This window comes from Ovis aries, chromosome 12, assembly GCF_016772045.2.
Source record: "Ovis aries strain OAR_USU_Benz2616 breed Rambouillet chromosome 12, ARS-UI_Ramb_v3.0, whole genome shotgun sequence".
Classification (NCBI taxonomy): Eukaryota; Metazoa; Chordata; class Mammalia; order Artiodactyla; family Bovidae; genus Ovis; species Ovis aries.
This window is the reverse complement of record NC_056065.1, coordinates 79,287,450-79,315,192: the sequence shown is the minus strand read 5'-3', so window position 1 is coordinate 79,315,192 and position 27,743 is coordinate 79,287,450. Positions and strand designations below refer to the sequence as shown.

Sequence of the window (27,743 nt, the reverse complement as noted above, 5' to 3'; positions counted from 1 at the left end):
AGGCCCCCGAGGTTTTGACAGGGCTCTTCCCTCGTTTTCCTCCAAAACAGAACTCTGTTGCCCCTGTTACCTGTAGACTAGGAAAGAGATTTATTCTTGGAAAACCAAGAGAGTTGGTACCCTTCCAGCCCTGCCCACACCCTGGAGTTCATGTTCACCTTAATTGTCCACAGCACACGAGGCACAAGGTATATTCTCTGGAGCGCACACGAGGTTAAAGGCGAGGACCAAGTGCCCCCGCGGCCAGGAGAAGGGTCTGGCCGATCACACCCATGCAGGGTGCGGCCTCCGCCCTCGAGTGCCTGCGGCCTCCGCCCTCGGGGACACCCCCAACGCCAGGGCGTGTCAAATAAGCTCAGTGAGAGCCGCGGCACTGAGCCTGTCATCCCCTCCCCGCACTGAGAACAGACATTCTGGAAAGGACCCTTGGTTCTCTGCAAACTGTCTCTTCGCCCAGTCATTTCTCTCGGAGAACACACACGCCGGCGTCGCAGCGCTGAGTTCCCATGGAGGTCACGACCTCCCAGCTGTCAATGATGGGGTCGTAGCACTCAATGCTGCTCAGCAGGGAGTTCCCGTCGTAGCTGAGGGAGAAGGGCCAGCAGGGATAGAGAAAGGCGCACCTCCACCGGCCCCGCCCACCGGCCCCGCCCCCAGCCCTGCCCCGCCCCGGCCTCGCCCAGGGCCTGTCTCAATAGGCTCCGCCCCGCCCCCTCCCCACAAGGCCCCGCCCACAGCCTGTCTCAATAGGCTCCGCCCCACCTCTCCCCACAAGGCCCCCCCTCCCCACAGGGCCCCACATTAAGATTGCCATGGAGCCCTCTCTGCGGAACCAAACCCTGTCTCCACCACACACGTGGATCAGCTCACACGGCCCTGGATCCCAGATTTACCCCTCACCCTGCAATTGCATAAAGTCTCCCCCGAAGCACCGTGGCCCCGACGTAGCACCGCGGGGTGGTCATGCTCGTGACCGTTGTCCAGGAGTCGGTGCGAATGTTGTAGGCTTCCACAGAAGAAAGGTGGGCTGTACCATCGAATCCCCCCACCACATAAATATGGTCATTCAGCAGCGCTACCCCTGCACCTGGGGAGGAAAGGGCACAACAGATGACGGCTGCTGGGCTGAGGATCTGAACCCTAGAAACAAAACACTGACAGACGGCTGGGTGAGCCCCAGAGTGGCCGAGGGATGGGCCAGGGCCAGACAGCCTGGAGGATCTAGTCCAGCACAGGCCACGCACCTGCAGCCCTCTTCGCCTGGCCGTCATCTCACTTTCATTAACTCGGAGCCCAACCCTTGTCATGAGAGAAGGGAGTGGAAAAAAGAGGGAAAGAGAGAGGGGTCGTGATGGGTCTGGAGCATCTGCTACCGGGAGGCAGGGCTCTCTGTTCCTCCACACCAGCCTGAGGGCTCAGAAAGACCCCTCCCTGCCCGACTCCTGCACATGCTCCCTCAGGCAGCCCACGCCACTGCACAGAGCTGAGCTGGAGGCCAGGATGGAGGGAGGGACTCAGGTACAAAAAGACAAGGCAAGGAGGCTCTGCTCTCACCCTAACCCAGGGAGAGTCTGGGCTGTCTCCAATGCCGCTGTATTTAGGGAGCACAGACACTGAGGACAACGGCCCTGACCCATGTTTCCCAGGTTGCCAGTGATGACAGGCCTGCAGCCCCACTGCCCAGGCAGCTCTGACAGCTCCGCCTCCGGCCCCTGGGGCCTGCCCGGTCTTACCAGAGCGCTTGGTGGCCATCGGTGTGACATTAGTCCAGTGTCCTGTATGGGGGTCATACTTCTCAACTGAGTTTAAGATATTCAAGCCGTCATATCCTCCTGAAAGACAGAGCGGGAACCATTCCAGAAAGAATGGTCGGTGCGGATTCCCGCTCCTGGCCTGCCTTCCTCAAGTGCCCTGACTGAGGCTCTTCGTCCCAGCTCTCTTCAAGGGCTCCAGAGAGAAACCTGAGAGCAACCTGTCTTCTGCTCTCACGAAAAGGAGAATCCCAGTGAGTGGAAACTATACTGGGACAGACCAGGGTTTTAGGGGGAGGAAGTCTATGAACCAATTCCAGTGAAAGGGATCCTGCGCCGAGGCCGCTGCCCTTAGTCATCCCGCCCCCACCCCGTCCCAGACCCCACACACCTAGACAGTAGATCACCCCGCTGGCCACCACGAGGCCGGCACCTTCCCGGGCCGTCTGCATGTCGCCCAGCATGCTCCACTGGTCGATGTTCGGGTCATAGCGCTCCATACTGGTGTGGCGCCTGCTTCCATCGAAGCCCCCAGAGACATAGATCATATCTGCTCAGAATGAAGGAGCCACAGACCGTTAGAGAGTGAGAGGTTTGTAACGACTCCTTGTCTACAAATCTCCCACAACTCTTCCAAATGCCTGGAGCCAGAAACAACTGTTTGGTTTTTTTTAAGGGATAAATCAAGTCTTTCTTAAAGAGGACAGCACAGTCAAGACAAGTGAGAAGAACAGGGTAAGATGGAATCTTCAGAAACATTCCTAGATGCGAGTCTGCAAAACTACCACTAGCGCCAGCTGCCCCCTCAGCACACTGGAGCCTGAGTTACCAACTCCAGTGTCAGCACTGAGATGCCTTGGAGTGTTTCCGAAACCAGAAAGGTGTGACTGACCCCACCGGCTGCCTCCACATTTCATGGAGGTGTGAACCCCGATCCAGCCACACCGAGATGCACGCGCCGCCCTGTGCAGCAGCCTACCTCCCAGGGTGGTGGCTCCAGCCAGGCCCCGCCGGACGTTCATCGGAGCCACAGAATACCAGACCCCGTCCTCGTCTGCCGTGTAGTCCAGACACTCCACGGAGCTGAGGCGGGAGCGGCCGTCATAGCCACCAATCACGTAGATCCGGTCGTGAAGGGACACCGAGGCCACATAGCGTCTCTTCCGAGTAATGCTCTGGGATTCAGGGGAGAAGAGGCGCCTTTGCCACTTTAGCCAGACAAGTCTCAGGCCTCACCTTTGTGGTCCTTCCTGGGTTTCCCTCCGCACCTTGTTGCTTTGCCTGTGGCCGTGAAGCCCTCTGAGCAGAGGTTTATCTGCTGCCTGTCCACTGGACAAACGCCTCTTGCTCAGTGATGCTCTTACTGATGAGTGTCTTCTGTGCGTCTGTCTCTAAGGATTCCAGAGGATCTACCATCCTTCCCTTATCCAGTATCTGATTCCTTCCCATTCCATAAGCACTGCGCTAAAGACCAACATCCTTCCGTGAAGCAGGAAGAGACTAGTGCACTGCTCTCTAAGGGCCAGGACCCAATGACCTGAAAGGCCATGAGAAATGACCCAAAGATCCCCATGGTTCTCACAGTTACTGCACTGAAGCAGAAACCCCCAAGGAGACACAGACCCTGGGTCCCACGGACACCAGCTCAGTCCAGCACAGCTGAGCACCGTGCTCAGGCTAACAGGGCAGGAGCGGGCACCCTGTGAACCGATCGGGAGGCCGGAAGGCGTGGGAATGGTGGTGGCCAGCTGAGTGTAACTGCACACAGGGCCGTGAGTCCTCCTGAAGCCGAGTTAGTCAACAACCAACTACTGTAACTGACTACTGTCAGGAACTCTGCTGCTGTGACCAGGCCTTTCCACTCTGAGGGCTGGGTTAGTTACCACCCGGAGTCAGGGACTGCGGACATTTAAGCTCTTTCCCCGGGCCTGGTTCCACCACAACTTACTGGCAAAAAGCTCCACTCCTGCGTCTTGGGGTCGAACTTCTCCACGGCGTCGATGGGAGACTGCTGGCTCCCGAAGCCCCCGACCACCAGAAGCACCTCGTTGGCCCCTGAGGACAAGCGAGGAGGGGCCGCTTTCCCGTGGCTGCTGGCTGACTGCCTCGGGGGCGGAGCAGCGCAGACAGCACCCGGGCGCCTTGTCCCGCGTGGCCTGGAGGAGCCACCCGAGACAGGAGGTCCTCCACGAGGCTGCCCAGCAGCAAACTGCTCCTCCCTGAGAGCCTGAATCTCTGAAACGTGAATTTCTAGACAACATTAAAATTCTGGAGGGCACGCCTGAACACGCCCTGTGTGTGCTCGCTTGTGTTGGATTCTTTGTGACCCTGTGACTGTAGCCCGTGAGGCTCCTCTGTCCATGGGAGAAGCTTGAACACACCCTACACCGCATCAGCCCATCTTTACGATTCCAGCTGAGTTCACAACAGGCTCTAAGGGTAGGCTGGAGGAGCTCCCTGCCTTTCTCACCCTGTAAAACTCAAAACGGGAGTTTTTTGTGATGGCAAAGAATTTTCTCCTAACCTTGGCTCCCAAAATTTGAGATGTGGCTTAGGAACCAAATAATAAATTTAAAAATCTTTTCCATGACTTTTATTTTTCCAAATTAGCCAACTCCACGACCACGTGTCCTGTTAATTCATCAAAACTGCCAGGTAACCGACCATAAGGCTAGACTTTTAAAGGGAGTCTTTTTCTCTACTATCTTACCAAACGAGGCATTTTGATAGCTTTTGTGTCTTCCCCTTTTCCCTAGGGACTTCTCTGGATAATATTCCCATGATATTTCTTTTGAGAAAATCCCCTGTGTAGCTGCTCTACTGTAGAGAAGTTAGCTGGGGCATTTCAGGACAGTCAGGAGGGCATTTAGCTGACCTGGACTGGAAAGACCAAATGGAGTACCTCTAAACTGACAGGAAATACAGACAAGCCCCCAGTGAAGTCACGGCTGCCACGACCGGCAGGGGAACAGCAAAAACCGCTCAGCACGAAGCACGCCACCATCGCCTGTGGAGAGCCTGTGCCACAAAACTGAAGCTGAATCTTAAATTTTATCAAGACTGATCAAATCTAGTTTAACTACCAGTTTACAGGAGACACGGGGGACAGAAAACGTGTTAAATGAGACTACTGGGATGTAGTCAATAAAATCTAGCTCGTGGGAGACTCAACAGATAAACTGCAGAGGAAAACCAAAGCAGGAGTGAAAAGCCTGTGGATTTTACAGAGAGTTAGGAGAGCTATGAGCCCAGCGCAACACGTGAGCCTTGTCTGGATGCCGGCTGGAGCAGCTGAAGCATTCAAAAACAAAGAAAAATAAATTATGGGAAAACTGCGGAAATGTGAACGTGTACTTACATCTGATGAAAGTGAATAATTGGTTGTATGTTTCATTTTTCAGAGACACACACAAAAGCATAATATGGATGGAATTTTATCCTGTCTGGGATTTGCTTCAAAATAGATAGGCTACAAGTCAGTAGTTGTTGAAACTGGGTGACGGGTATGGGGGAATCCTTTGATGATTCTGCTGTTATATATGTTTGCTATTTCCCTTAATAACCCACACATAAGCCACGGATTTTACCCTCCTCTTATGAGAGGGCACCTCTCTGTGTACTTGCCAAGTAAAGTAGGTGGACCCTACTTCAAGGTGAGCAGTCACTTCCTTTCTGCAAACAAAGCATTTGAACACAGGGTCCTTTCGCAAGACCCTACTGTTTAAGCTCCTCCGAGCTGGGGAGCCAGGGTCTTCCTTGGCAGCCCTTTCTCCCATTTACCCACTTCTTCCCCCAACTCTTCTCTCCCTCTGACGTGCGCACGGATGGGGAGGCCATGATGACCCCGGAGGGGCAACTGAGCGAAAACACTCACAACTGAGGGGGTTTCCTATGCTTCGCACAGTAAAGCAAACTCCACTGAGCCAAGCACACCCAGAGGGCCAGCCGGCTGGCAGGAAGGCTTCAGTGCAGGCTCCGGCTGGCCCCGGGTCACAGAGGAGTGCAGACAGGGCGAGCGTGGGGGTTGCTCAGCAGCTCAGGGCTCTGAGTGCCCAGGCGCCAAGACCACCGGCCCCCGAGCCCCTCTGCCCATTCAGTTCAGTTCAGTGGCTCAGTCGTGTTTGACTCTGCGACCCCATGAATCGCAGCATGCCAGGCCTCCCTGTCCATCACCAACTCCCGGGGTTCACTCAGACTCATGCCCATCGAGTCGGTGATGCCATCCAGCCATCTCACCCTCGGTCGTCCCCTTGTCCTCCCACCCCCAATCCCTCCCAGCATCAGAGTCTTTTCCAATGAGTCAACTCTTCGCATGAGGTGGCCAAAGTACTGGAGTTTCAGCTTTAGCATCATTCCTTCCAAAGAAATCCCAGGACTGATCTCCTTCAGAATGGACTGGTTGGATCTCCTTGCAGTCCAAGGGACTCTCAAGAGTCTTCTCCAACACCACAGTTCAAAAGCATCAATTCTTCAGCACTCAGCTTTCTTCACAGTCCAACTCTCACATCCATACATGACCACAGGAAAAACCATAGCCTTGACTAGACAGACCTTAGTTGGTCAGCAAAGTATTTCATGTCACCATCTGCTTTTAAAGTCGACACTGTTCTCACTGGTCTGGTCAGAAACCTTCTGCCTCATCTGCATCTGAGGTTATTGTAAGCGTCTTGTAATTTCATGGCTGCAATCACCATTTGGAACCAGTCTGTTGTTCCATGTCCAGTTCTAACTGTTGCTTCCTGACCTGCATACAGATTTCTCAAGAGGCAGGTCAGGTGGTCTGTATGCCCATCTCTTTCAGAATTTTCCACAGTTTATTGTGATCCACACAGTCAAAGGCTTTGGCATAGTCAATAAAGCAGAAATAGATGTTTTTCTGGAACTCTCTTGCTTTTTCGGTGATCCAGCGGATGTTGGCAACTTGATCTCTGGTTCCTCTGCCTTTTCTAAAACCAGCTGGACATGTGGAGGTTCATGGTTCATGTGTTACCCATTACCGTCCCTGAAGGAGCCCCTGTGCTGAAGCCCGTCTGCCAAGTGAGTGAAGTGATTCACTTCCCACTGCAGTAGAGCTCATGTCAGCGCCAACAGAGCTTTTGCTGAGGATAAGGTGGCCAGTGTTTTAACACTGAAAACATAATTTTAGGCAATACTGATGTCTGTTTAGCCTGTGTAGCTTTTCCTATTACAAAGATGACTTCCTTTTAAAAAGTTTAAAAAACAACTCAAGAGCAGGTATGACTGTCATCCTTACTTGCATATAACCCTCCCTTTGGCTAAAAAGATATAAAAATTTTATGTCTTGTGATTATAAAACATATAATATATAAAATACATTTTCACTGTTAAAAAGCTTGAAAATAAAAGCATTATGAAAAACTCTATCTGTAATTCCACAAAGACACAAAAACATAAGATCATCTCCCTCCAGTTCTGTCTCTAAGTATCTATGCAGCAGAAGTGGGGCCATATCATAGTTCATCCTGTTTTCATTTCATTTTCTCAAGATATTCACAAACTCCTTTATGAGTCTAATATTTTAGGCATTTCAGGAGCTGGTAGTTGGATTATAAATAATCACATATAATCCTGTGATAAACATCCGTGAATATGGGACGTTTCCCTGTTTCTTCAACACGGAAATGAGAGCAGTGTCTAGCGAAGAACATGAACCTTAAAGACTCTTTCGGCCTGTGAGATTCTGAGGGTGAAGCGAACCGCACCCCCGCCAACACTGCAGGGGCCGCCCCTTCTGCTCTCTGCAGCGCTGCACGTTCTTACTCTGATAACTTTGCAGGAAATTGTATTTATTGTCTTATTTATCACTAGTAAGGCTTTATTTGGAGAAGGAAATGGCAGCCCACTCCAGTGTTCTTGCCTGGAGAATCCCAGGGCTGGGGGCCTGGTGGGCTGCCATGTGTGCGGTCACACAGAGTTGGACACGACTGAAGTGACTTTGCAGCAGCAGCAGGCTGAACCTGTCCCCTTATATTTACCAGGACTCCCTGGCTGTGAACCATACACTCAAGTCTCTAGTGTTTTTGTCTTATGCGCATTTTTTTGTTTAGTTCTTTACAAAGAACTTTAACCCTTTGCTGTGGCTGTAGTGAATTTATTTTCCTAACTGACCTTACAACATTGTACCTGATTTTTATTTGATCAAAAACATTGACTTTTAAATTTCTTCTATTGCTTTGTGCCTGGAAGTCTTCCTCAGAACAATTCCAAGGGTCTCACTATCTTTGGACCCTGAGCGGGGACCACTGTTCCAGCAGTCTGCCTACTGTGAAGAAGAATCAGGGAAATGGCTAAGCAGAAGGAAACCTGTTCGTTCTCCGCCAATCAATGGGGGCCTGTCAAGCTGGACCTCCGTGTTTACGAGGAGGAAAACGTGTCTAAAAGCGCTGGCGACAACTGTGTGTGCAGACACACTGCGGACACCGAGGCCTCCTGGCAGGGCCTGGTCACCGCTCTTTTCCTGGGACTGTCCCTGCCCTGGGGTACGTTGCTGTCGGAAAGAGCAGACGGGCGGCAGGACCGCCAAGAACGCGCTCGGGCCCTGCGTTTGCACCTGGACAGGAAAGGAGCCGGTGAGCAGGCAGGAGCTGCAGTTTCCATTACATCTTTGGTGAGAGCAGCGGGCACGGTCAGTAAGGAAAACAGAAGCCCCCCACGTGTAGGGGGTGGCACGCTAGGCTCACTCCTGTGCATTTCACCGTCCTGTGCTGTGTGCAGAAGAGCCACCGTCCCGGTAACTGGCTCAGCTGCCTCCCTGAAGGGGACGGCAGAGCACAGGGGGGCCGGCACGGCTCATTCTAAAGCGGAAACACAGAGATGCCTAATTAAGAGCCTAGTTGGGGCCCAGGAGGGCCTAGAGGAGCCATCCGACAGTGAAGGTCAGGAAGGGCGGCGGTGAGGAGACACCCCTCGTCCAAGGTCAGGAGCAGCAGATGTGCTTCGCTGGAGCAGCCATGAAGAGATACCCCACGCCCAAGGTAAGAGAAACCCAAGTAAGAGGGTAGGTGTTGCAAGAGGGCATCAGAGGGCAGACACACTGAAACCATACTCACAGAAATCTAGTCAATCTGATCACTCTAGGACCACAGCCTTGTCTAGCTCAACGAAACCAAGCCATGCCTGTGGGGCAACCCAAGATGGGAGGGTCATGGTGGAGAGGTCTGACAGAATGTGGTCCACTGGAGAACGGAATGGCAAACCACTTCAGTATTCTTGCCTTGAGAACCCCATGAACAGTAGGAAAAGGCAAAATGGTAGGATACTGAAAGAGGAACTCCCCAGGTCAGTAGGTGCCCAATATGCTACTGGAGGTCAGTGGAGAAATAACTCCAGAAAGAATGAAGGGATGGAGCCAAAGCGAAAACAATACCCAGCTGTGGATGTGACTGGTGATAGTAGCACGGTCCGATGCTGTAAAGAGCAACATTGCATGGGAACCTGGAATGTCAGGTCCAGGAATCAAGGCAAATTGGAAGTGGTCAAACAGGAGACGGCAAGAGTGAACGTCGACATTCTAGGAATCAGCGAACTAAAATGGACTGGAATGGGTGAATTTACCTCAGACGACCATTATATCTACTACTGCGGGCAGGAATCCCTTAGAAGAAATGGAGTAGCCATCATGGTCAACAGAAGAGTGCAAAATGCGGTACTTGGATGCAATCTCAAAACGACAGAATGATCTCTGTTCATTTCCAAGGCAAACCATTCAATATCACAGTTATCCAAGTCTATGCCCCAACCAGTAATGCTGAAGAAGCTGAAGTTGAACGGTTCTATGAAGACCTACAAGACCTTTTAGAACTAACACCCCAAAAAAGATGTCCTTTTCATTTAGGGGACTGGAATGCAAAAGTAGGAAGTCAAGAAACACCTGGAGTAACAGGCAAATTTGGCCTTGGAATGAGGAATGAAGCAGGGCAAAGGCTAATAGAGTTTTGCCAAGAAAATGCACTGGTCATAGCAAACACCCTCTTCCAACAACACAAGAGAAGACTCTACACATGGACATCACCAGATGGTCAACACCGAAATCAGATTGATTATATTCTTTGCAGCCAAAGATGGAGAAGCTCTATATGGTCAACAAAAACAAGACCAGGAGCTGACTGTGGCTCAGATCATGAACTCCTTATTACCAAATTCAGACTAAAATAAAGAAAGAAGGGAAAAGCACTAGACCTTTCAGGTATGACCTAAATCAAATCCCTTATGATTATACAGTGGAAGTGAGAAATAGATTTAAGGGCCTAGATCTGATAGATAGAGTGCCTGATGAACTATGGAATGAGGTTCGTGACATTGTACAGGAGACAGGGATCAAGACCATCCCCAGAGGAAAAGAAATGTAAAAAAGCAAAATGGCTGTCTGGGGAGGCCTTACAAATAGCTGTGAAAAGAAGAGAAGCGAAAAGCAAAGGAGAAAAGGAAAGATATAAGCATCTGAATGCAGAGTTCCAAAGAATAGCAAGAAGAGATAAGAAAGCCTTCTTCAGCGATCAGTGCAAAGAAATAGAGGAAAAGAACAGAATGGGAAAGACTAGAGATCTCGTCAAGAAAATTAGAGAAACCAAGGGAACATTTCATGCAAAGATGGGCCCGATAAAGGACAGAAATGGTATGGGCCTAACAGAAGCAGAAGATATTAAGAAGAGATGGCAAGAATACACAGAAGAACTGTACAAAAAGGATCTTTACGACCCGGATAATCACGATGGTGTGATCACTCATCTAGAGCCAGACATCCTGGAAAGTGAAGTCAAGTGGGCCTTAGGAAGCATCACTACGAACAAAGCTAGTGGAGGTGATGGAATTCCGGTAGAGCTATTTCAAATCCTGAAAGATGATGCTGTGAAAGTGCTGTGCTCAATATGCCAGCACATTTGGAAAACTCAGCAGTGGCCACAGGACTGGAAAAGGTCAGTTTTCACTCCAATCCCAAAGAAAGGCAATGCCAAAGAATGCTCAAACTACCGCACAATTGCACTCATCTCACATGCTAGTAAAGTAATGCTCAAAATTCTGTAAGCCAGGCTTCAGCAATACGTGAACCATGAGCTTCCAGATGTTCAAGCTGCTTTTAGAAAAGGCAGAGGAACCAGAGATCAAATTGCCAACATCTGCTGGATCATCGAAAAAGCAAGAAAGTTCCAGAAAAACATCTATTTCTGCTTTATTGACTATGCCAAAGTCTTTGACTGTGTGGATCACAATAAACTGTGGAAAATTCTGAAAGAGATGGGAATGCTAGACCACCTGACTTGCCTCTTAAGAAATCTGTATGCAGGTCAGGAAGCAACAGTTAGAACTGGACATGGAACAACAAACTGGTTCCAAATAGGAAAAAGAGTACGTCAAGGCTGTATATTGTCACCCTGCTTATTTAACTTATATGCAGAGTACATCATGAGAAACGCTGGACTGGAAGAAGCACAAGCCGGAATCAAGATTGCTGGGAGAAATATCAATAACCTCAGATATGCAGATGACACCACCCTGAAAGGTCAGGGCAAGGTCAGGATGAAAGGTCAGGGAAAGGTCAGGCGTGCTGAGGCATGCCTGGGCATGCCCCCGCAGAGGGCGCTGCAGACACACCCCGGAGACGGGCCGGCAACCAAGCCGACCAATCAGGAGCCGACACGGAGCCCTCGCCGTCCAATCAGGAGCCGACACGGAGCCCTTGGACACCAATCACCGCTGAGCCCGAGTTTTCTTCCTTATATGGGAGCCCTGGCCCGGGCTATAAAACCCCTCCGCACCCCTCACACCTCGCAGACTCCGCAGACTCCCTTTACCCCGCAGACTCCCTTTGCTTCACAGACCCCCCCTCGCTTCCTTGCTTACCTGCCCCCGGGAGTTCTGCCCGAGAGCGACCGCCCAATAAAAGGCCCTGATCAACGGTCTATAGGGGTGGCTCCTTCTTCCCGTGGCGTTTCTTACACACCCTTATGGCAGAAAGTGAAGAGGAGCTAAAAAGCCTCTTGATGAAAGTGAAAGAGGAGAGTGAAAAAGTTGGCTTAAAGCTCCACATTCAGAAAACGAAGATCATGGCCTCTGGTCCCATCACTCCATGGGAAATAGATGGGGAAACAGTGGAAACAGTGTCAGACTTTATTTTGGGGGGCTCCAAAATCACTGCAGATGGTGACTGCAGCCATGAAATTAAAAGATGCTTACTTCTTGGAAGAAAAGTTATGACCAACCTAGATAGCATATTGAAAAGCAGAGACAGTACTTTGCCGACTAAGGTCTGTCTAGTCAAGGCTATGGTTTTTCCTGTGGTCATGTATGGATGTGAGAGTTGGACTGTGAAGAAGGCTGAGCACCGAAGAATTGATGCTTCTGAACTGTGGTGTTGGAGAAGACTCTTGAGGGTCCCTTGGACTGCAAGGAGATCCAACCAGTCCATTCTGAAGGAGATCAGCCCTGGGATTTCTTTGGAAGGAATGATGCTAAAGCTGAAACTCCAGTACTTTAGCCACCTCATGCGAAGAGTTTACTCATTGGAAAAGACTCTGATGTTGGGAGGGATTGGGGGTGGGAGGAAAAGGGGACGACAGAGGATGAGGTGGCTGGATGGCATCACTGCCTCGATGGATGCGAGTCTGAGTGAACTCCGGGAGTTGGTGATGGACAGGGAGCCTGGCGTGCTGCGATTCATGGGGTCACAAAGAGTCGGACACGACTGACTGTCTGAACTGAGAACTTCTGCAAAAAGGACCTCAGCACCATGTGGGCATGCAGGATCACATTCTTAACCCTCCAGGGCAGGACCACTAGCCAGTTCTTTGAGCCACAGAGCTTTTCTGCTGCCTGTTCAAACAAAGGCAGGAATCAAACTCTAAAGCACCTCTGGGCTTGCTGGTTCACAGAGTGTCACTGTAGCTCCACTTAACAATTATGAACTGGCTGGGGCCCTTTTGGCTCTACAAAAAAGAAACACATCTTCTGTGTTGGAAAGAACTCTAGCGACTGACTTAACTCCTCGGATGTGCAGCTGGTGGTAATCCAGAGGTGCTGAAGGATGCGTCCGGGTTCAGACAGTGAGTTACTAGGGCAAGTGGCGGAACTGGGAGCAGGAACCAAAGCGAGTGGAATGTCCTGTCTCCGAGTGCCAGGTTCCTTGCAGCACCTCACTGCTCAGCTGGTATTCAGAGAACACTCCTTGTTATTTTGTGTAACCACAAGCGTATGGCAGTAACAAAGAGGCATGTAAACAAAGCCTTAGTGGTTAATATCCCCCTGCAATCTCACTTTATTAAAGGGTTAGTGTTTATCCTGCATACACACCCTTTTCTGTGCTCAGGTAAACATACACACCCAGAAGAGTCTTTCTTTCCCCTCACTCAGAGTACACAATTAAGTCAGTGAATCTGACTCAACGCCTTTTAAGCTTCCTGACATTCCAGCTGTGCCATAATTCAACCAGCCATTCCCCTTTACTTGGCGTGCAGGTTGTACTCATTTTTTTTTCTCGATATTAGCAATTTGTGGTGAACATTCTTATGCCTGTGTCTGGACTCTTTTGTGCTTACGTCTATGCTGTACACTGTCTCCACAGGACAGGCTCCTGAGGTGGGACACACAGGGTGTGCGCCTTGTCCAGACCTGCGGGCGCCGCGTCTTTCGGGCGCCCAGCCTCCCTCTCACAAGGTGCTCTGGGCGCTACCTGTTTGCTTCCCATGCCCTGCTGCACGAGGTCTCTGCTCTTTTCCTTGTCGCTACGCACAGGTTCTTTTTATAGTAGAAATGCTAACCTGTTGTCAGATGTATTGAGTGTATTTTCTCCCAGTCCACCAGTCCGTGTCTTTGCCTTTTGCCATCATTAAAAAAACACCCAAAAAAATCAACCTGAGGCAGTCAAGTGACCATGAAGGGCTCTAAGTTTTCCTGTTTTAGTTAAAAAGGGACAGAGGGAAGGGAGGTTGCTGTCTCACGGATACAGAACGTTAGTTCTGTAAGATAAAAGCGGTTCTGGACATGGGAGCTGTGTGACGGTATTTAACAACTCAAATGTATACAAGGTGGTAAGACGATGAATTGTATGTCATTTGTATTTATCATAAAAATAGAAAAAAAGGCCATCCAGAAGGTATACAAATATTTTCCTATAATTTCTTCTAATATTTTCATGATTTTTCACACTCAGTCCTTCAATCTTTTTCAAAAATTTTCTATTTTCTCCATGTGTCTCATGCTGACTATAAACTCTGTATATATATTGAGACACAAGTCGCATTTTGTCATCTCCCGGGATTAACAGAGTGGATCCCTTTACAGACAAAGCAACAAGAAGCAGTGTCTCTGCATGGTGGAATTCCAGATGGCTCGTTTACTTTTTTGCTTCTCTTTATTTCTAAAATTTCTACAGACCTATTAATTCTGCCACTAGAATGAGATAAATCGTCACTCTACTTATATCTATGAACGAAAGGCTTAATTATCAATTAACCCCTCAGCACGCATGAGGCCACAGTCAGGTCAGAGTAAAATCAGGAAATAATAACAACAAAACACTGCCTCATATGCACAGAGTAATTATAAGCTGCCAAACGCTTGGGCTCCCGGGACGGCGAGAGCACATGTGAGCACAGACCCCGCGCCAGGTGGAGCGCAGGCCTCGTACACGCACAATCTCATCCGGCCCCGGTGGCAACCAGGGTGAGAAGACGCTGGCATCCTCGTTTCAGAGGCAGAGGCGTCAGCTTAGGCCAGCGGACGCCCTGCCTAGGCCCACAGGCCGGCCAGCGGCTGCCGGGACCTGAGCCCAGGCCTGTCCACTGAAGCGACAGCCTCCAGAGGCGGCACGCACTCCCTTTCACAGCAACCTGCAAGGCTGGAGCTGTGATGACCCATTTCACAGACGCGGGGATGGACCCAGAGGGGTTAAGTTTCCTGCCAAAGCTCACACCCGCGGTGAGTGGTAATCGGGGGTGAGCACCGCCCGTCTGGCTTGGCTCCAGGCCCTCGCCCGCTGCACGGCACCGCCTCCAACCTCCCGGACCCTTGCCTAACCCGCAAGGCTTCCTCCTTGCCTCCTCTCCACATGGAGGAGGGAGGCGCAGGGCAGCAGGCCATTCGCTGACTACACGGCATCTGAGAGAGCTCTAATCCACAGGCCCCAAAACGCTGAAGTATACCTGGAACTTACACTGCCTAACACTTGACATTTATAAAGTGCTTTCCTCGCTGTATCTCATCTTACCCTCCAAACAGTCACATGAACTTGGTTTCTAGGAGCGCAAGGTCAGGGAGGTAGTGGGCCTTGCTCACGAGACACAGCGAACACGAGCCGCCAGCTTACCGAGCCGCGCCCTCGTCCGGGGCCCCTGCATCTGGGTGCGCAGCTCGGGTCTCAGGTGGAACTTCTTGGCTTCGTCAACGAGGTCCCTGCACTGCAGGCTGCAGCGGATGAAAGGCTGGAAGAGCAGGAGGAGAGTGAGCCACGGGCCTTCAGGAGGGCTGCCAGCAGGGGTCAGGCCGTGGGTTTCCGGGACTGATTTCAAAGAGGTCTGTTTTGAACAGACATCACACGGTTCAAAGGTAGGTGAGGGCACGTGATGGACCACAGGAAGGAGGTGCACAAACGAGGCGGGGTTGAGAGGTGACACTGAGCAGCTGGCGACCCCCGAATGCCAACGCCCGGAAAGGCGTCCGTGATGAACTTTCAGAGCCGGGCTGGGCCAGTCTCGCCCACACTTTACAGACTGGTGGTCTCCAGGGTGGTCCCGACAGCTTGTGGAGAAAGTCAGGAAACGCCCCACAGGGGCCTGAGGCTGAAGGAAAGCTCGTAACAAGCAAGACACGACGCAAGTTGGTGTGAAACACACCAAACTGCTTTCAAGCTGACTTTCCCAGAGGCCAAAAATGAAGACTTGATAAGGAAAGTGTCTTTTCCAAGGGAATTTGAAACAAACTTTTTTTTTTGCTCTTTTTTGCCTTGCATTTTTTACAATTTATTTTTAAGTGAAGGATAATTGCTTTACATGAATCAGTCATAGGCTTACCTATATCCCCCTCTCATGGACGAATTTTTTTTGGAATAATTTTTTTAAACGGAGAAAGGGACAAAATTTATCATCCAATACTGCTATGCAAAATAATGAGGGGCTTGCAAAACAAAAGACAACAAAGAGCAACGTTAAATGAAGCCTCAGACTCTCGTTTCTGCTGGGAGCCCGACTTGCCTGGCGACCGCCGGCAGACCCTGCACTGTGCGCGTCCCGGGCACCGGGACAGGCTCCGGGGTGCTTGTGCCTCTAGCGGGACCAGTTCTGGGTGCAGGACGTGAAGCTGCAGAGACGCCCCTGTCCCGGCGACTCACCTCAGTGTCTATGACGTCTGTGATGTAGCGGGGGGTCAGCAGGGGCATCCGGACGTACTGCAGCAGGTCCGGCAAGGACCCCTCCCGCTCCTTCTTGGCGTGCTTCACCCAGTTGATCACGGCCTCGAAGACCGGCTCTTCAGAGTCCACCTGCAGGCGCGGGACACGCTGTTGGGGCGCTCTGGAGCCATCTTCCATTCCCCTCCCCCGAGTAACTCCCATCTCCCAGAAACAGCCAGGCTCTTGGGGAAACAATCGTTTCAGACACAACTTGCTAAGATCTTGAGAAGATCTTATAGAAGATCTTAGAGAAGATCTTGAGAAGAGTTATAGCCAGAATGGGTGAAAAACATCTAAGAGAGAGGGTACCTAATAGACCATCAGTCACAAATCAGGTTTTAATTCAGAATTTTCTCCATTCCTGAATTTTTTCTGGTCATTTCTGAAATGTTAGTAGGCAAAAGGGGAACCTGCTGCCCTATTCAAAACTGGCTCTCAGGACACGTTTATTCACAGCTGCTGTTTAAGGAGGTCCAGCCTTGCTCCCCAACTCCTCAGTCAGGCCCGTGAGCAGGAACCTCCCTTAAAACACTGCAAGGAACACGGAGTCTTCAAAGCATCATCAATGAGCACTTGAGCAACCATGCTGTACTAGGTACCATGCAATTTGAGATGATACATATAATTAATCTTTTGGGGAACTGAGGTTTGAGCTACATGTGACAGGCAGGATATGAAACCTTTTCCCTGGACGAGCACTCGGTACAGTGAGCACCAGGACTCACAAGACTGACACCGAGGACCTGGCCCCGGCGCCCGCCTGTCCTGAGATCCTCTCAGAGTGTGACAGCGCCCAGAGAGAGAAGCCGTTCTGGGGGCTTCTCCAAAGAACTGAACAGACAGAAAATGCTTCCGAACGTTCATTCATTTGATGGATTTACCAAACACCTACTAAGTGCCAGGAACTACTCTGGAGGGACAAATCAGACATGAACCTTCCTCTTAAAGTGGGGAGATAACTGTTAAGTCAGAAAAGCAAACAATCTCACTTTGTTATTATGTATCAAATGGGAAAAGTCCGGGGGCTGGAGACAGACTGACTTGAACTTGAGATTTCTTTATGCAGAGTGATGGGACAGGGAAGGCCTTCCTGTAAGAGCTGTAGGTTTCCACCTGGTGGAGGGGCAGCAGTTAGCCTTGGCAGACAGCAAGCGCCTGGAGAAGCCCTACAACCACACTGTCCAAAACAGCAGCCACAAGCCCCACGTGCTGCTGACATCTACATTAATTCAAGTGAAGCTAAAACTAAACATCCCACTTCAGGAATTCCCTGGCGGTCCAATGGTTAGGATGGCGCTTCAGCTGCTGGGAGCCTGGTTCGATCCCTGGTCTGGGAACTGGGATCCTGCAAGCCGCGCAGTGCAGCTAGGAAACCAGACTCAGCTTCTCAGTCCCACTGGCTGCACTTCACAAGTGCTCCAGGCCACCCGTGCTTGGGGTCAGTGAACTGGCCAGCACGGACACAGGGCCCCTCCACCTTCACAGAACCTTCTGCTGGACAGCCTGGGAAACGACCGAGCCCGGTGTGGCGGGATGAGCGAGGGAGGCGATGGAAAAGGTCAAGCTGGAGGAGCAAACTCTGCACAAGACTGGACTTTCCTCCAAACCGTGAAAAGGCGCCAAGCAGGTAAGTGATGGGACCACACCGATGTTTCGTAGTTACTCTGGCGACCACAGAGGATGGTTTAGAAGGGCTGCGTGCTGGGAGCCCAGACAGGGGCTACCCTGGGCCCAACAGGCAGAGGGCGGTGAGGCTGAGACGATGGCAGTGCGGACAGGCTTCACACACTGAGCTCACAGGGGGTCAAGCGAGCCCAGTCTGCCGATGGACCAGACGCAGGGGAGGGTGCAGAAGAGTGGCCGTGATTTTCAAATGAACTTTGGCTTTGGCAAGGACGACAGGCTCAGAGTTCTGAACAGCTGAGTGCTGGACTCTGACACATTCTAGGTTTCAATGAGATACATCCATTGAAAATGGGGTTTTTCCATCATAAGCTGAGATCTTTGATCTTACTAAAGACGGAATAAACAAACATTGCAGAGAAACAGCTAAATTGAGAGGAGAAGCCCCCAACATTAATGCTTCACTACAGAGAAAATTTCTCTGCAATAAATTTTCACAGAGAATTCTTTTATGTATCAGCTGACATTAGAACAGCCCTACGTACTAAGTACAACTATTTTCTGCATTTTATGGGAGAGGAATCTGAAGATGAGTGGCTAGGAACACATGCCCCACCGCCAAAACCAAACTCCAGCCTGACTCTGAAGCCCATGTTGTTTTACACAGCATGACATACTGCCTCCGTTGTTTCGAGTGGTATTGTTTCATATGGTCCAGAGGAAGTGTTAGTTAGCAGCAGGGTCAGACATCTGGCTAGTGCTTCTGGCTGGCATATAAAAGAGGAAAAAATGTCATTTTCTGAAAAAAGCAAAGGCCATTCTCGCCAGATACTTGAGGAAGATGGTACAGAAGAGTTGGTCCTGGTTTCTGAAGAGGTGAGCTCACCGCCCTCCCTGCTCCAGCCAGCTGTATTCACAGTCTCCACTGCTCTTAAACGAAGGCTCCCTGATTCGGTCAAGCAGAGACAAACTAAGAGGCGGCCGGCTCCCGGCCTCGTGGTTGCAAGAATGGTCTGGAGGTGAGGGTGGCCGAGTCCTGCCCCTCGAGCCGTGTGTGGGTGATGACTCATCTCGGAAAACTAGAGACGGTTCTGAGAATTAAATCACATTTTAAAATGCCAAGAATGGTATCGGGAGAATGGAAACTCCAGGGTACAAGGCTTTTGGTCCATTCTGTCCATAACCAGATCCCCAGCCCAGAACTGCTCTGGGCACACAGGAAGAACTCAATAAATACTTGATAAATGAGCCAAGAGTTGGTAACTTTATGAGTGTTCGCAGTGAAGCTTATGTCTGTGGGGCCCCCTCTACCACCGGTTTGGCGTCCCGTGCGAGGACCCAGCTCCCCCCGTGCCCCACGGGCGAGAACAAGTCGCAGACACTCGGCCCCGAAGCCCTTGCAGAAGCAGCGTCTCGGGCAGACGTGAACCACACGTGAACCTAGTCAGAAACAAGGGTGTGGGCATGCCCTGATCCAGTTCCCTCAGAAAAGCCACCTGGCAGAGGTGCCAACACAAAGCCGGGTGAATGCTGCTAAGAGATACACTGAAGACTTGCTACTGCATGAAAATCCTAGTTTTAACAAAATAAATCAGCTTACTGAATATGCTTACTAAATATATTAGACTGTCTTTAAGCAACACATCCTTTTCTAGCACTTAGAGGATCAAACTTTCCTTCCAATGTATTGACACCTCTCGTTTATACTGAGGTGCCCTGAACGTCTGGGGTCCAGTCATCTACAGTCATTTTCATTGTTATCTGAGGACAGTGAGAGAGAGAGGGGGGAACTCTCAGCCTCATGGATCCTCCCTGAGGGTCACCGTCTCTTCAGCTGGGGAAGCAAAGCCCCCAGAGGGACTCCTCCCCAAGAATGAGCCTCTGCTCGGAGCTTCCAGAAGCCAACAGCAGAGCTGGGCCGCCAAGATGGCTGCTGGCCTCAGCGACATGACAGCCCCACTGCGCACACTCGGGGTCCCGCCTAGCTACAGACCTACACGAGCCCCCAGGCTCCTCCCTGCGGGGCGGCATCCCTGGACGCGGGGCGCAGGCCGGCAGCACGCCACTGCTGCCCAGCTCAGCCAGCAGAGCCCGCCACGCCCAGAGGTGCCGACCTCCGTGCTCCTGCTTGCAGTCCGCAGCCTTCTGTTCCGTCCTCCTGACCCACTTCCTCTACCGTCTCATCTAGACCCAGAGGCTGACTCTTCTTTCTTCTTCCTCACTCTGAACAGGCTCGTGATTCTCCCGACACCGTTAGCACCTGCGTCTTTTCGTTTGCCTCCACGACACTGTGAATCCCCTGCAAACAAGACTGTGCTTACTCACTCTCAGCTCCCCACCACCCAGGCCGTGGCTGCTGCGTGGGAGACACTGTCAGTACATGTTTCAAAAGAAGTGAATGGGCAACGAGACGTAGCCTTCAAAAATCCACTTAACTTCCCATTTCTGCTTATTCCACGCTGTTTAATAGTGACTCTTAACCACTGGGATCACAGATTTCATTGAGGAAGAAGTGAACTCCCTCCCATAAACATGCAAATCCATTCGGCATATAATTTCAGGGACACGTGCCCAAGCCTTTCAGCTAATGCGGACACCCGGCTGAAAGCCCTGCTGCAGAAGCACAGCAGCTCCCTCCTTCCTGTTGGTCTCTGGCCCAGCCCTGAAGGGAGGCGACGCCAAGCAGGCAGGTACCTGAATCTCATCGCACTTGATGAGCTTCTCCACCTCCCCCTGGCTGAGAAGGATGAACTCTTCATGCTGCACCACTTCAGGGAAATGCTTCTGGCTGAAAACCTCAGCTGCCTGCATCAGGTCAACACAGTTGTGAGTCTCAGCGAAGTCCCGGATGCCCAGGCAGTTGGAAGGGTCCAGCTGGCTTTCCAAGAACTCGCAGCAGGCTTGCTTCACGCCTAGACAGACACAGACAGGGGTCCTGAGGACACTTGGCAGGACAGGCCTCAGTCCCTGGGTCACAACCTCTCCGAGTGGGATCAGAGGGACCCTGGCTCAATGCCTAAGAATCAGTTTAGAAATTTCATTCTTTGGGAATCCAAATCCTATTTCCATCTTACGTGCTATGCAGCCTTCAGCAAAGCCTTTACAAATGTGTGCTGCAGCCTTGAAACAAGTGCAGCAGGACGGACTGTGTTCATGGACACCGCCACAATCACAAAGACATGCCTGTAAAACTCCTGGGCGTCACGCTACAGAACCAAGTGTCACTGAGCACAATCCACCTAATCCCTGCTCCACACGAGGACTTACTGAAAGATGCCAAAGGAGGACAGACAGGAGGGGCTGGAGGCACTCTCCTATCTGTCCAACTGAAAAGCTCTGAGTGTAACGTTCGTTTAGAGCTGGCACTAACGCAAAGGCCTCGCACTCCTCCAGTCATGTTCTGAAAACTATCAGAAACAGATCTGGAGGTTAGCGCAGATCGGCACCTGGAAGGGGAACCGTCTCCAGTGCTGTGGAAACCTTACACTTTCACTCTTGTGGGTCAACCTACATGTTCAATAGATAGTTTCTATGGTTCAGAAGGTTAAAGGGCCCATGTGAGTGGCCCCCAGCCCCCTTACCCACCCAGGCACCTGCGGGAGCTCCCTTCCATGGAGGCAATGACTTGTGTCTCATGACCCCCACAGGACGGCTGTGCACACAGACGGAAGGAAAGGCCTCTACTGGCCCCTCCTGCATATTTTCACAAACAGAAAGCACGTGCCCTCTTTACTAAAGAGCCAGAGAGCACACCTGGAGGGTCTTCTACTCTGCGACTGAAGCCTCAGCTTCTCAGCCATGGACATTAACCCTGAGGCCCATCGTGCCCCTCACTCCCGCGACCTGGCCCGTCCGTGGGCCACTGTGGGTGCACGCCTCCGCAGCTGTACCTTTCAGCTGGAGCAGGCAGGCCGCGGGCAGCAGCTCCTGGACGTTCTCCACAGTCACGTGCACGGTCTCCGTGTACACAAAGTCCAGCAGGATTTCCATGGTGGAGGCAGTTAAACCCTGAATATCTACATACGGCTTCCCCTTCTCTGAGAGCTGAAAGTGAAAAGGGCGTGAGATCACGGTGGTTGCAATTCCACAAGGTTAAGGCAGAGGCTCGTATCCGGGTCCTTGAAGGGATGTTAACAATATTAACTGCATACACGTCTTTAACAAAAAAAGGTCGTCTCTTTTGATCTATGCAAAGCAAATACAGCATATATTTGCAGCTTTTCAAATGGGGGGAGCTATGTGCAACCCAAGAGCACACAGAGGTGACACCTTCTGAGAATATCAATTTTACTTGTGAATAATTTAATATGCTGCTCTCTTATTAAAACAAATGCAGACACGGAATAGAACCAAAAGTTCCATGAGCATGCCACTAGCGTCCATGGGCTTTTCAGAGGAAACATGAACTTCGCTGAGTTCCGGCTGCAGACCCTCCAAAATGAGCCAGCACTGTCCCACCTGTCCTGAGGCTGCACTGGCCACCTTCAGGGTGTACCACTGTACCACTGTACCACTGTACCACTGAAGACAACTGGATTGTCTGATACTTCCTCAAATACTGGGTTGATTCTCTTTCGGGATTACTGAATTATTGGTGGTACATTTAGTCTAGACTATATCCTTGGGGTTATGAGTATAATTGAGGCCAGACACGCATAGAAAACGGTTTGTCTAAGGGTGGAAATCTTCAGCTTCACAGGACAGTAACCATCTGAAAATGGGTCACCTTATGAATGTTTTACTAGATCTTAGGTTAGAAATTACGATTACTTACAAAACTCCAGTGTGTGTCTGTTAGAAACTAAACATCTTGATCAACTTTGATTCCTTCATCAGTCCAGAATCATCAAAAAGTATTCTCTAACAAAGCCAAGAATAAAATAAATCCCAGAAACCAGAAAATGTCATCAGTACATTATTTTGGAAAACCATTTTACTAACTGTAAAGTCTTTACGAACCGAAATATATAAGTACATTCATGTCAGGAGTTTCTTAGTCAGTAACCTATATTCCCATTAGCCTAATAGTTTAAATACATAAATGAGTTTATTATCTAAGAACTTACAGCAACTGCAGTATTTCACATTAATACTCGCTTTACAATTTTTCAGAGTGCCTCTCATTTACTATCAGTTCACCTGATGGCCACAGCAGCCTGGTAAGGCAGTTAGGTCTGAAGCCACTGCCATTTAACACACGAAGGGTCTGAGCTTCAGAGAAACAACGTGACTTAGCCTAGGTCTTCACTATTAATAGAAAGAGACAGACTGAAGCCAGGCCTCCTGCCCCAGCCGGTGCTACTTCAGTGGCGCCGCATTTATGGGGAAACCTAGAGCTGGGAGAGAAGGGAGACACCAGCAAGCTTAATCGTTCTGTGCTGCAGACAACCTAGTGAGGTGAGATGGTCGCTAGGGTTCACACAGAATTTCTAAGAGAACTGAACCTAAAATCCAGGTCTCTGGACCCTCCTGGTTAAATCATTTAGTGTTAAAAACAAATTCAAGGGTATAGAGACCAGTCTGGAGATTCTTAAAAGACTACAAATAGGAGTCCCACATGATTCAGAAATACTGCTCCTGAGCATATTTCCAAAAAAGATGAAACCTTTAATTTGAAAACATTCATGCACTCCAGTGTTCAGAGCAGCACTACTTAGAACAGCCAAGACACGGAAGCAACGGAAGCAACCTCCACGTCCATCAGCGGATGAATAAAGATGTGGTGTATACGTGGGGGACACACACAGACACACACAAGTGGAATATTACTCAGTCATAAAAAAGTAATAAAGAACAATGCCACTCGCAGCAGCCCAGGAGGACCTGCAAATGGTCAGGCTTCCACATTCTCCCCGCCAGCCCTGTGGCTGAGCACTGGCTCGGCATCTCACACGGCTCTGGCTTTACGATGGAAACATCACAATTAGAGTCAAGTTAAGTTCCTGGAGAAGGGAATGGCAAACCAAGTTAAGTTAATTTAGGATTAAATCCTCTCTACCATTTACAAGCTGTATGGCATTTCGTATCTGAGACCTTATTTCTTCACTTGTAAAATGAGATGGTAACAACCATCCCTGGGGTGAGTGGGACAGGCAATCGTCTAACACAGCATCTGGCCCACAGGCCGGTGACCTTCGTTATAACATGATTACCATGACGAAGGATGTCAGGTTTATGTACAAGCACAGATAAACAACATACTCGAGACAATTTATTTAAAATAAAAAAATCAGACTTGCAATCCTGGAAGCTGGGAGCGCTCTCCTCTGCTCAGCTTTCCGAGCCCCTCATGACTCAGCAGCTCCTCCACACGCTGCGTGTCTTGCCAGGCAATCACTACGGCAGTCTTTTCCCTAACACTTCGCGAGCACCATGTTTTTTTTGCCAGGCCAGCCTGTCCCCAATTCCCTGGTTAAGGGCTTGTGCTCCCAAGTTGGCATCTTTCTGGCGATGTTTCGTGTGCCCACACAGCCAGGCACCAGTCCTCCGCCACCCACCTGAGACTGCACTAACAGCCCCCTGGGAGGAGGAGGAAGGCTGCTTCTCCTCACACACTGCAGGAGGGAGTGGGGTGAGGACGGACTCTCGCTCCTCTTTCCTTCCCGCCTCCCTCTTCCCTGGTCTTCACAATGTTACACTTTAGAAGAAACAAAACAGGAAAACAAATTAAAACACTGGTAAGTAAAATCCGATAGCTGACATCTGTGTTTGCTACATGCTGGACACTGTTCTAAGCACGTCACATGTAAGTTCCTCAGGTAACTGCCACAACACCATGTGAAATGGTGTACTACCATCATTCCTCATTCTGAGATGAGGAAACTAACGCACAGTCAAATGGCAGATGTTATCCAGAGTCTGCCGTTGAACACCAGGCTATAGCGACTCACAATCGTACAGAACTTCCACTGTCTCATTCAGCGGAATGAGATGCCCACGAGGTGGCCTGTGTGGGCTCCACCTGTCAGGAGCCGGTCCACCACGTACCTCGCTGGTGAACATGGCGCAGAAGTAGTCGCTGCAGGCAGCCAGCACGATCCGGTGGGCGGGGAAGTCCTGCTGCTCCACCCTCAGCGTCACGTCACAGAGGGTGTTGCTCTTCCTGAGGGAGTTCATGGAGTTGAGGATGGATTTAGCGTGAGTGTTTGTCATCATGTCCTTGGGAGCCATGATGCCTCTCATCAAGCAGCGTGGAGAGCGAGTGAAAGGGGTCCTTGAATTCTCTAAGAAACAAAGCCAGGGAGCACGTGTGAAAGCCTGGGGACACTGCATATATTCAGTTAGCTTTACAAACAGAGGCGGCGCCATCAGACTCAAACATCCACAGGTAGAGCACACGCCTCTTCCTGGCATTACCAACACAACCCAGCCACTAATTCCCCTGAGTAAATCGGATCCCTCCTCCCTCTGAACTCCCCTTGCCATGGAGTGCCCAAACCACCCGACATAACTGCCGCCAACACCCTGCTGCAAGGAGAAAGAGACTATTCCTCTCTCACCTATCTTCACAAGGCCGCTCTCTCTCACGGTGAAAGTCAGAAGATACAATTTCTTAAAGGTGTGATGTCACTATTTTTAATACCCTAAAGGAAATTAAGTAGCTGAATATTTATAGAGGGTGGGGACCCAGTTTTATATATATGTATCTTTTTTTTTCTCTCCCAGCAAGTGTATAATAAACGTTCAGTAACAGAATGCAAGAAAGGAACTGCACCTTCAACCTAGAGCAAAAGGGCCAGTATCAGTGAAAATAAACTTTTTCTAAAGAAGCACCCAATTAATTATTTATGATGACTTCCAACTATATTTGGATTTGTTCTTAAAATGAAACCTCAAATGAGGACCCAATGCATGCCTGCATGCTAAGTCACTTCAGTCATGTCCGACACTTTGTGACCTTATGGACTGTAGCCCGCCATGATCCTCTGTCCACGGGGATTCTCCAGGCAAGAATACTGGAGTGGGATGCCATTATCCTTCTCCAGGGGATGCAGTACCTACACTGAATAATGGAGACCATGCAAGCTTAAGCTACTGAAGTTCTATAGAAAGTCCACCTACTCTAACTATTAGTATACATTCATCAATATTAACAAATTAGTATTTGTAGTAATTCTTCTATACTATGAGAGAATTACTGGGATAGAAAACGTATCAAAACACTACTACTAATTTTATGGCCACAGCCAGTTACTTGTAAAGTTCACTGTATGCATAAATTAAATGAACTCAGTAACAGGCTACACGTCAAAAAATTAATAGAAGTAATTTCTTGATTTTTGACAAGCTTCAGTTAAGTTATTATTTTATTTTTGTTTATTTGCTTCAAGGACAATTTCTGGGGAACGAAATTGGAAGGTGACTAAGAGTCTGTCTTATGTGGAATCCAAAATTTTCTGTAAGGATCCAAGAAAATCAAATCAAACTATGCTTTTCGAAAATCCACAACTCACAACCATAGTTTTATACGAAAAGGGAAAACGAGCCCCTAAATCCTCATCTACTCCTGTTTATGGGTAGCGCACTATTCTTTACGGTCTCCAGCCACTCCACAGGACCCGTTCTACAGGAAAGGAGGTGGCTCATCCAGGCGTAAGACGATATCCAGAAAGGCCTTCCTGCAGTCAACTTCGTTTCAACTCTGGAGACTGAGAAAGGCCCGCACGGACGCCGCTATACGGGGAGGACCCTGGGGCGGCGGGTCGGAGCCGGCTCTGCGCGTCAGACAGACACGGCCCCAGCGTGCGGCTGCCCGCTCCCGGGGTCCCCGGCCGCGCTCCGCCCCAGGGCACCTGGTCCGGGGCCCCCCGCGAGCTCCCCGCTGGAGGGGCCGCCTCCCGGCGGGCGACAACAGCAGCGGCGCCCCCCTCCCCGACAGCCTCCTGACGGAGGTCGCGGCGCTCGACGCCTGGACGCCCCCGCCCGCCCTGAGGGGACGGCGGCGGGGGAGGGCACCGGCTGCCGCCCCCGGGCCACTCACCTGCGCTCCGGCCCGCCGGGCGGGCGCGGGGCGAGCGGGCGGCCCGGGAGGTGCCCAAGCGCCGCCGCCCGGACCCGGAGGCTCCGGCGCCGCGCCCGCGGCCGCGCGCCGTGATGACGTCGCGCCTGCCCGCGTCACGTGCGAGGCCGCTGTCACGTGACTGCGGGCGCCGCGGGCGGGCCTGGGCGGAGCGGGTGGACGCGGCGCGAAGGGGGCGCGGGCCCCGGCACGGGTGCGGCCCGCGGCCGAGACTCCCTGCGACCACCGACCCTGGGGCCTCAAGACGCGGAGACCCGAGAGGAGTGCGCAGGTGTCCAAGGTAGGGAGCTGGCCGCAGGGCGCGTTTCACCTGACAGGCGTTCAGGCGCCCTCTCACGTCGAGGAAACCCACCGAGGCGCCCCGTTTCCTCCCGTCCATAGTCCGCAGTGGCCTTTTCGGGCCGACCATCGCTGTGATGAGAATCCCGGAGCCCCGCGACCACGGACCTCGGCGTTCTCTGCGTCACAGTCGCGTCTGTGGCCACCGCCGCGCGGTTCTCTGCTGCTTGCCCTCCGAGACAGTTACGTGGAAGGGGCGTGCGGCCCTGGAGGCGGGACTCCGCCAGGGAGACTGCGAAGGACCTTAGACGTCCCGGGGGTCCTCCGGCCCCCTGTCCGCTTCTGCTGCCTTTCACAGCTCCTGGGTGCTGAGCGTTCTGCTAGAAATTTTGCTTCTGATTGGTTTTGGCGCACTTATCTCAGCGCCTGGGAAGGGAATGAGGTTTCTTGATACTGTTCCTTTGCAGGTTCAAACCAGCTGTACTTGAGTGTACCGTTTTCCACTGTGGTGCCTTTGATTCTTCAGGGATAATAAAACTATGGCCAAGCGGGTGGCAGTATCGTAGTCTAATTTTGTGTAGTGTTTCCATCTCTCATGTAGTATCTCTGATCTAAAATGCTCTTGATTTCCGAATTTCTGAGTGCAGGACTGATCCAGGTTTTACTGGGG

At 50.9% G+C, this 27,743-nt stretch overlaps 1 protein-coding gene across 4 annotated transcripts; it reads right to left on the bottom strand.

Moving 5' to 3' along the window:
* Positions 1–66: 66 nt before the first annotated feature.
* Positions 67–27,273, bottom strand: KLHL12 (kelch like family member 12). 4 transcript variants are annotated; one of them, XM_042229476.2, is made up of 13 exons: positions 26,756–26,870; positions 25,275–25,358; positions 24,763–24,998; positions 21,666–21,819; positions 20,470–20,687; positions 16,093–16,242; positions 15,073–15,187; positions 3,700–3,806; positions 2,731–2,926; positions 2,143–2,301; positions 1,734–1,832; positions 901–1,087; positions 67–584 (listed from the first exon to the last, which is right to left on the bottom strand). In XM_042229476.2, exons 3-13 carry the CDS (start codon positions 24,955–24,957, stop codon positions 458–460), a joined length of 1,707 nt encoding a protein of 568 aa, XP_042085410.1. In that variant the 5' UTR covers positions 24,958–24,998; positions 25,275–25,358; positions 26,756–26,870; the 3' UTR covers positions 67–457. The 4 variants fall into 4 exon arrangements, with proteins under 4 accessions (XP_042085410.1, XP_012043275.1, XP_027831820.1 ...); XM_012187885.5 differs by lacking the exons at positions 25,275–25,358; positions 26,756–26,870 and adding an exon at positions 27,147–27,273; XM_027976019.3 differs by lacking the exon at positions 25,275–25,358.
* Between the last annotated feature and the right edge of the window lie 470 nt (positions 27,274–27,743).

Excerpts from the sequence above, each read along its gene's own strand:
- KLHL12 (XM_012187885.5), bottom strand. The coding sequence starts at position 24,957 with ATGAGAGGCATCATGGCTCCCAAGGACATGATGACAAACACTCACGCT. Across the intron at positions 16,243-20,469 it reads TCAAGTGCGATGAGATTCAG|GTGGACTCTGAAGAGCCGGT; the intron begins GTACCTGCCTGC and ends CCGCGCCTGCAG. Across the intron at positions 15,188-16,092 it reads CAGACGTCATAGACACTGAG|CCTTTCATCCGCTGCAGCCT; the intron begins GTGAGTCGCCGG and ends CTGCTCTTCCAG.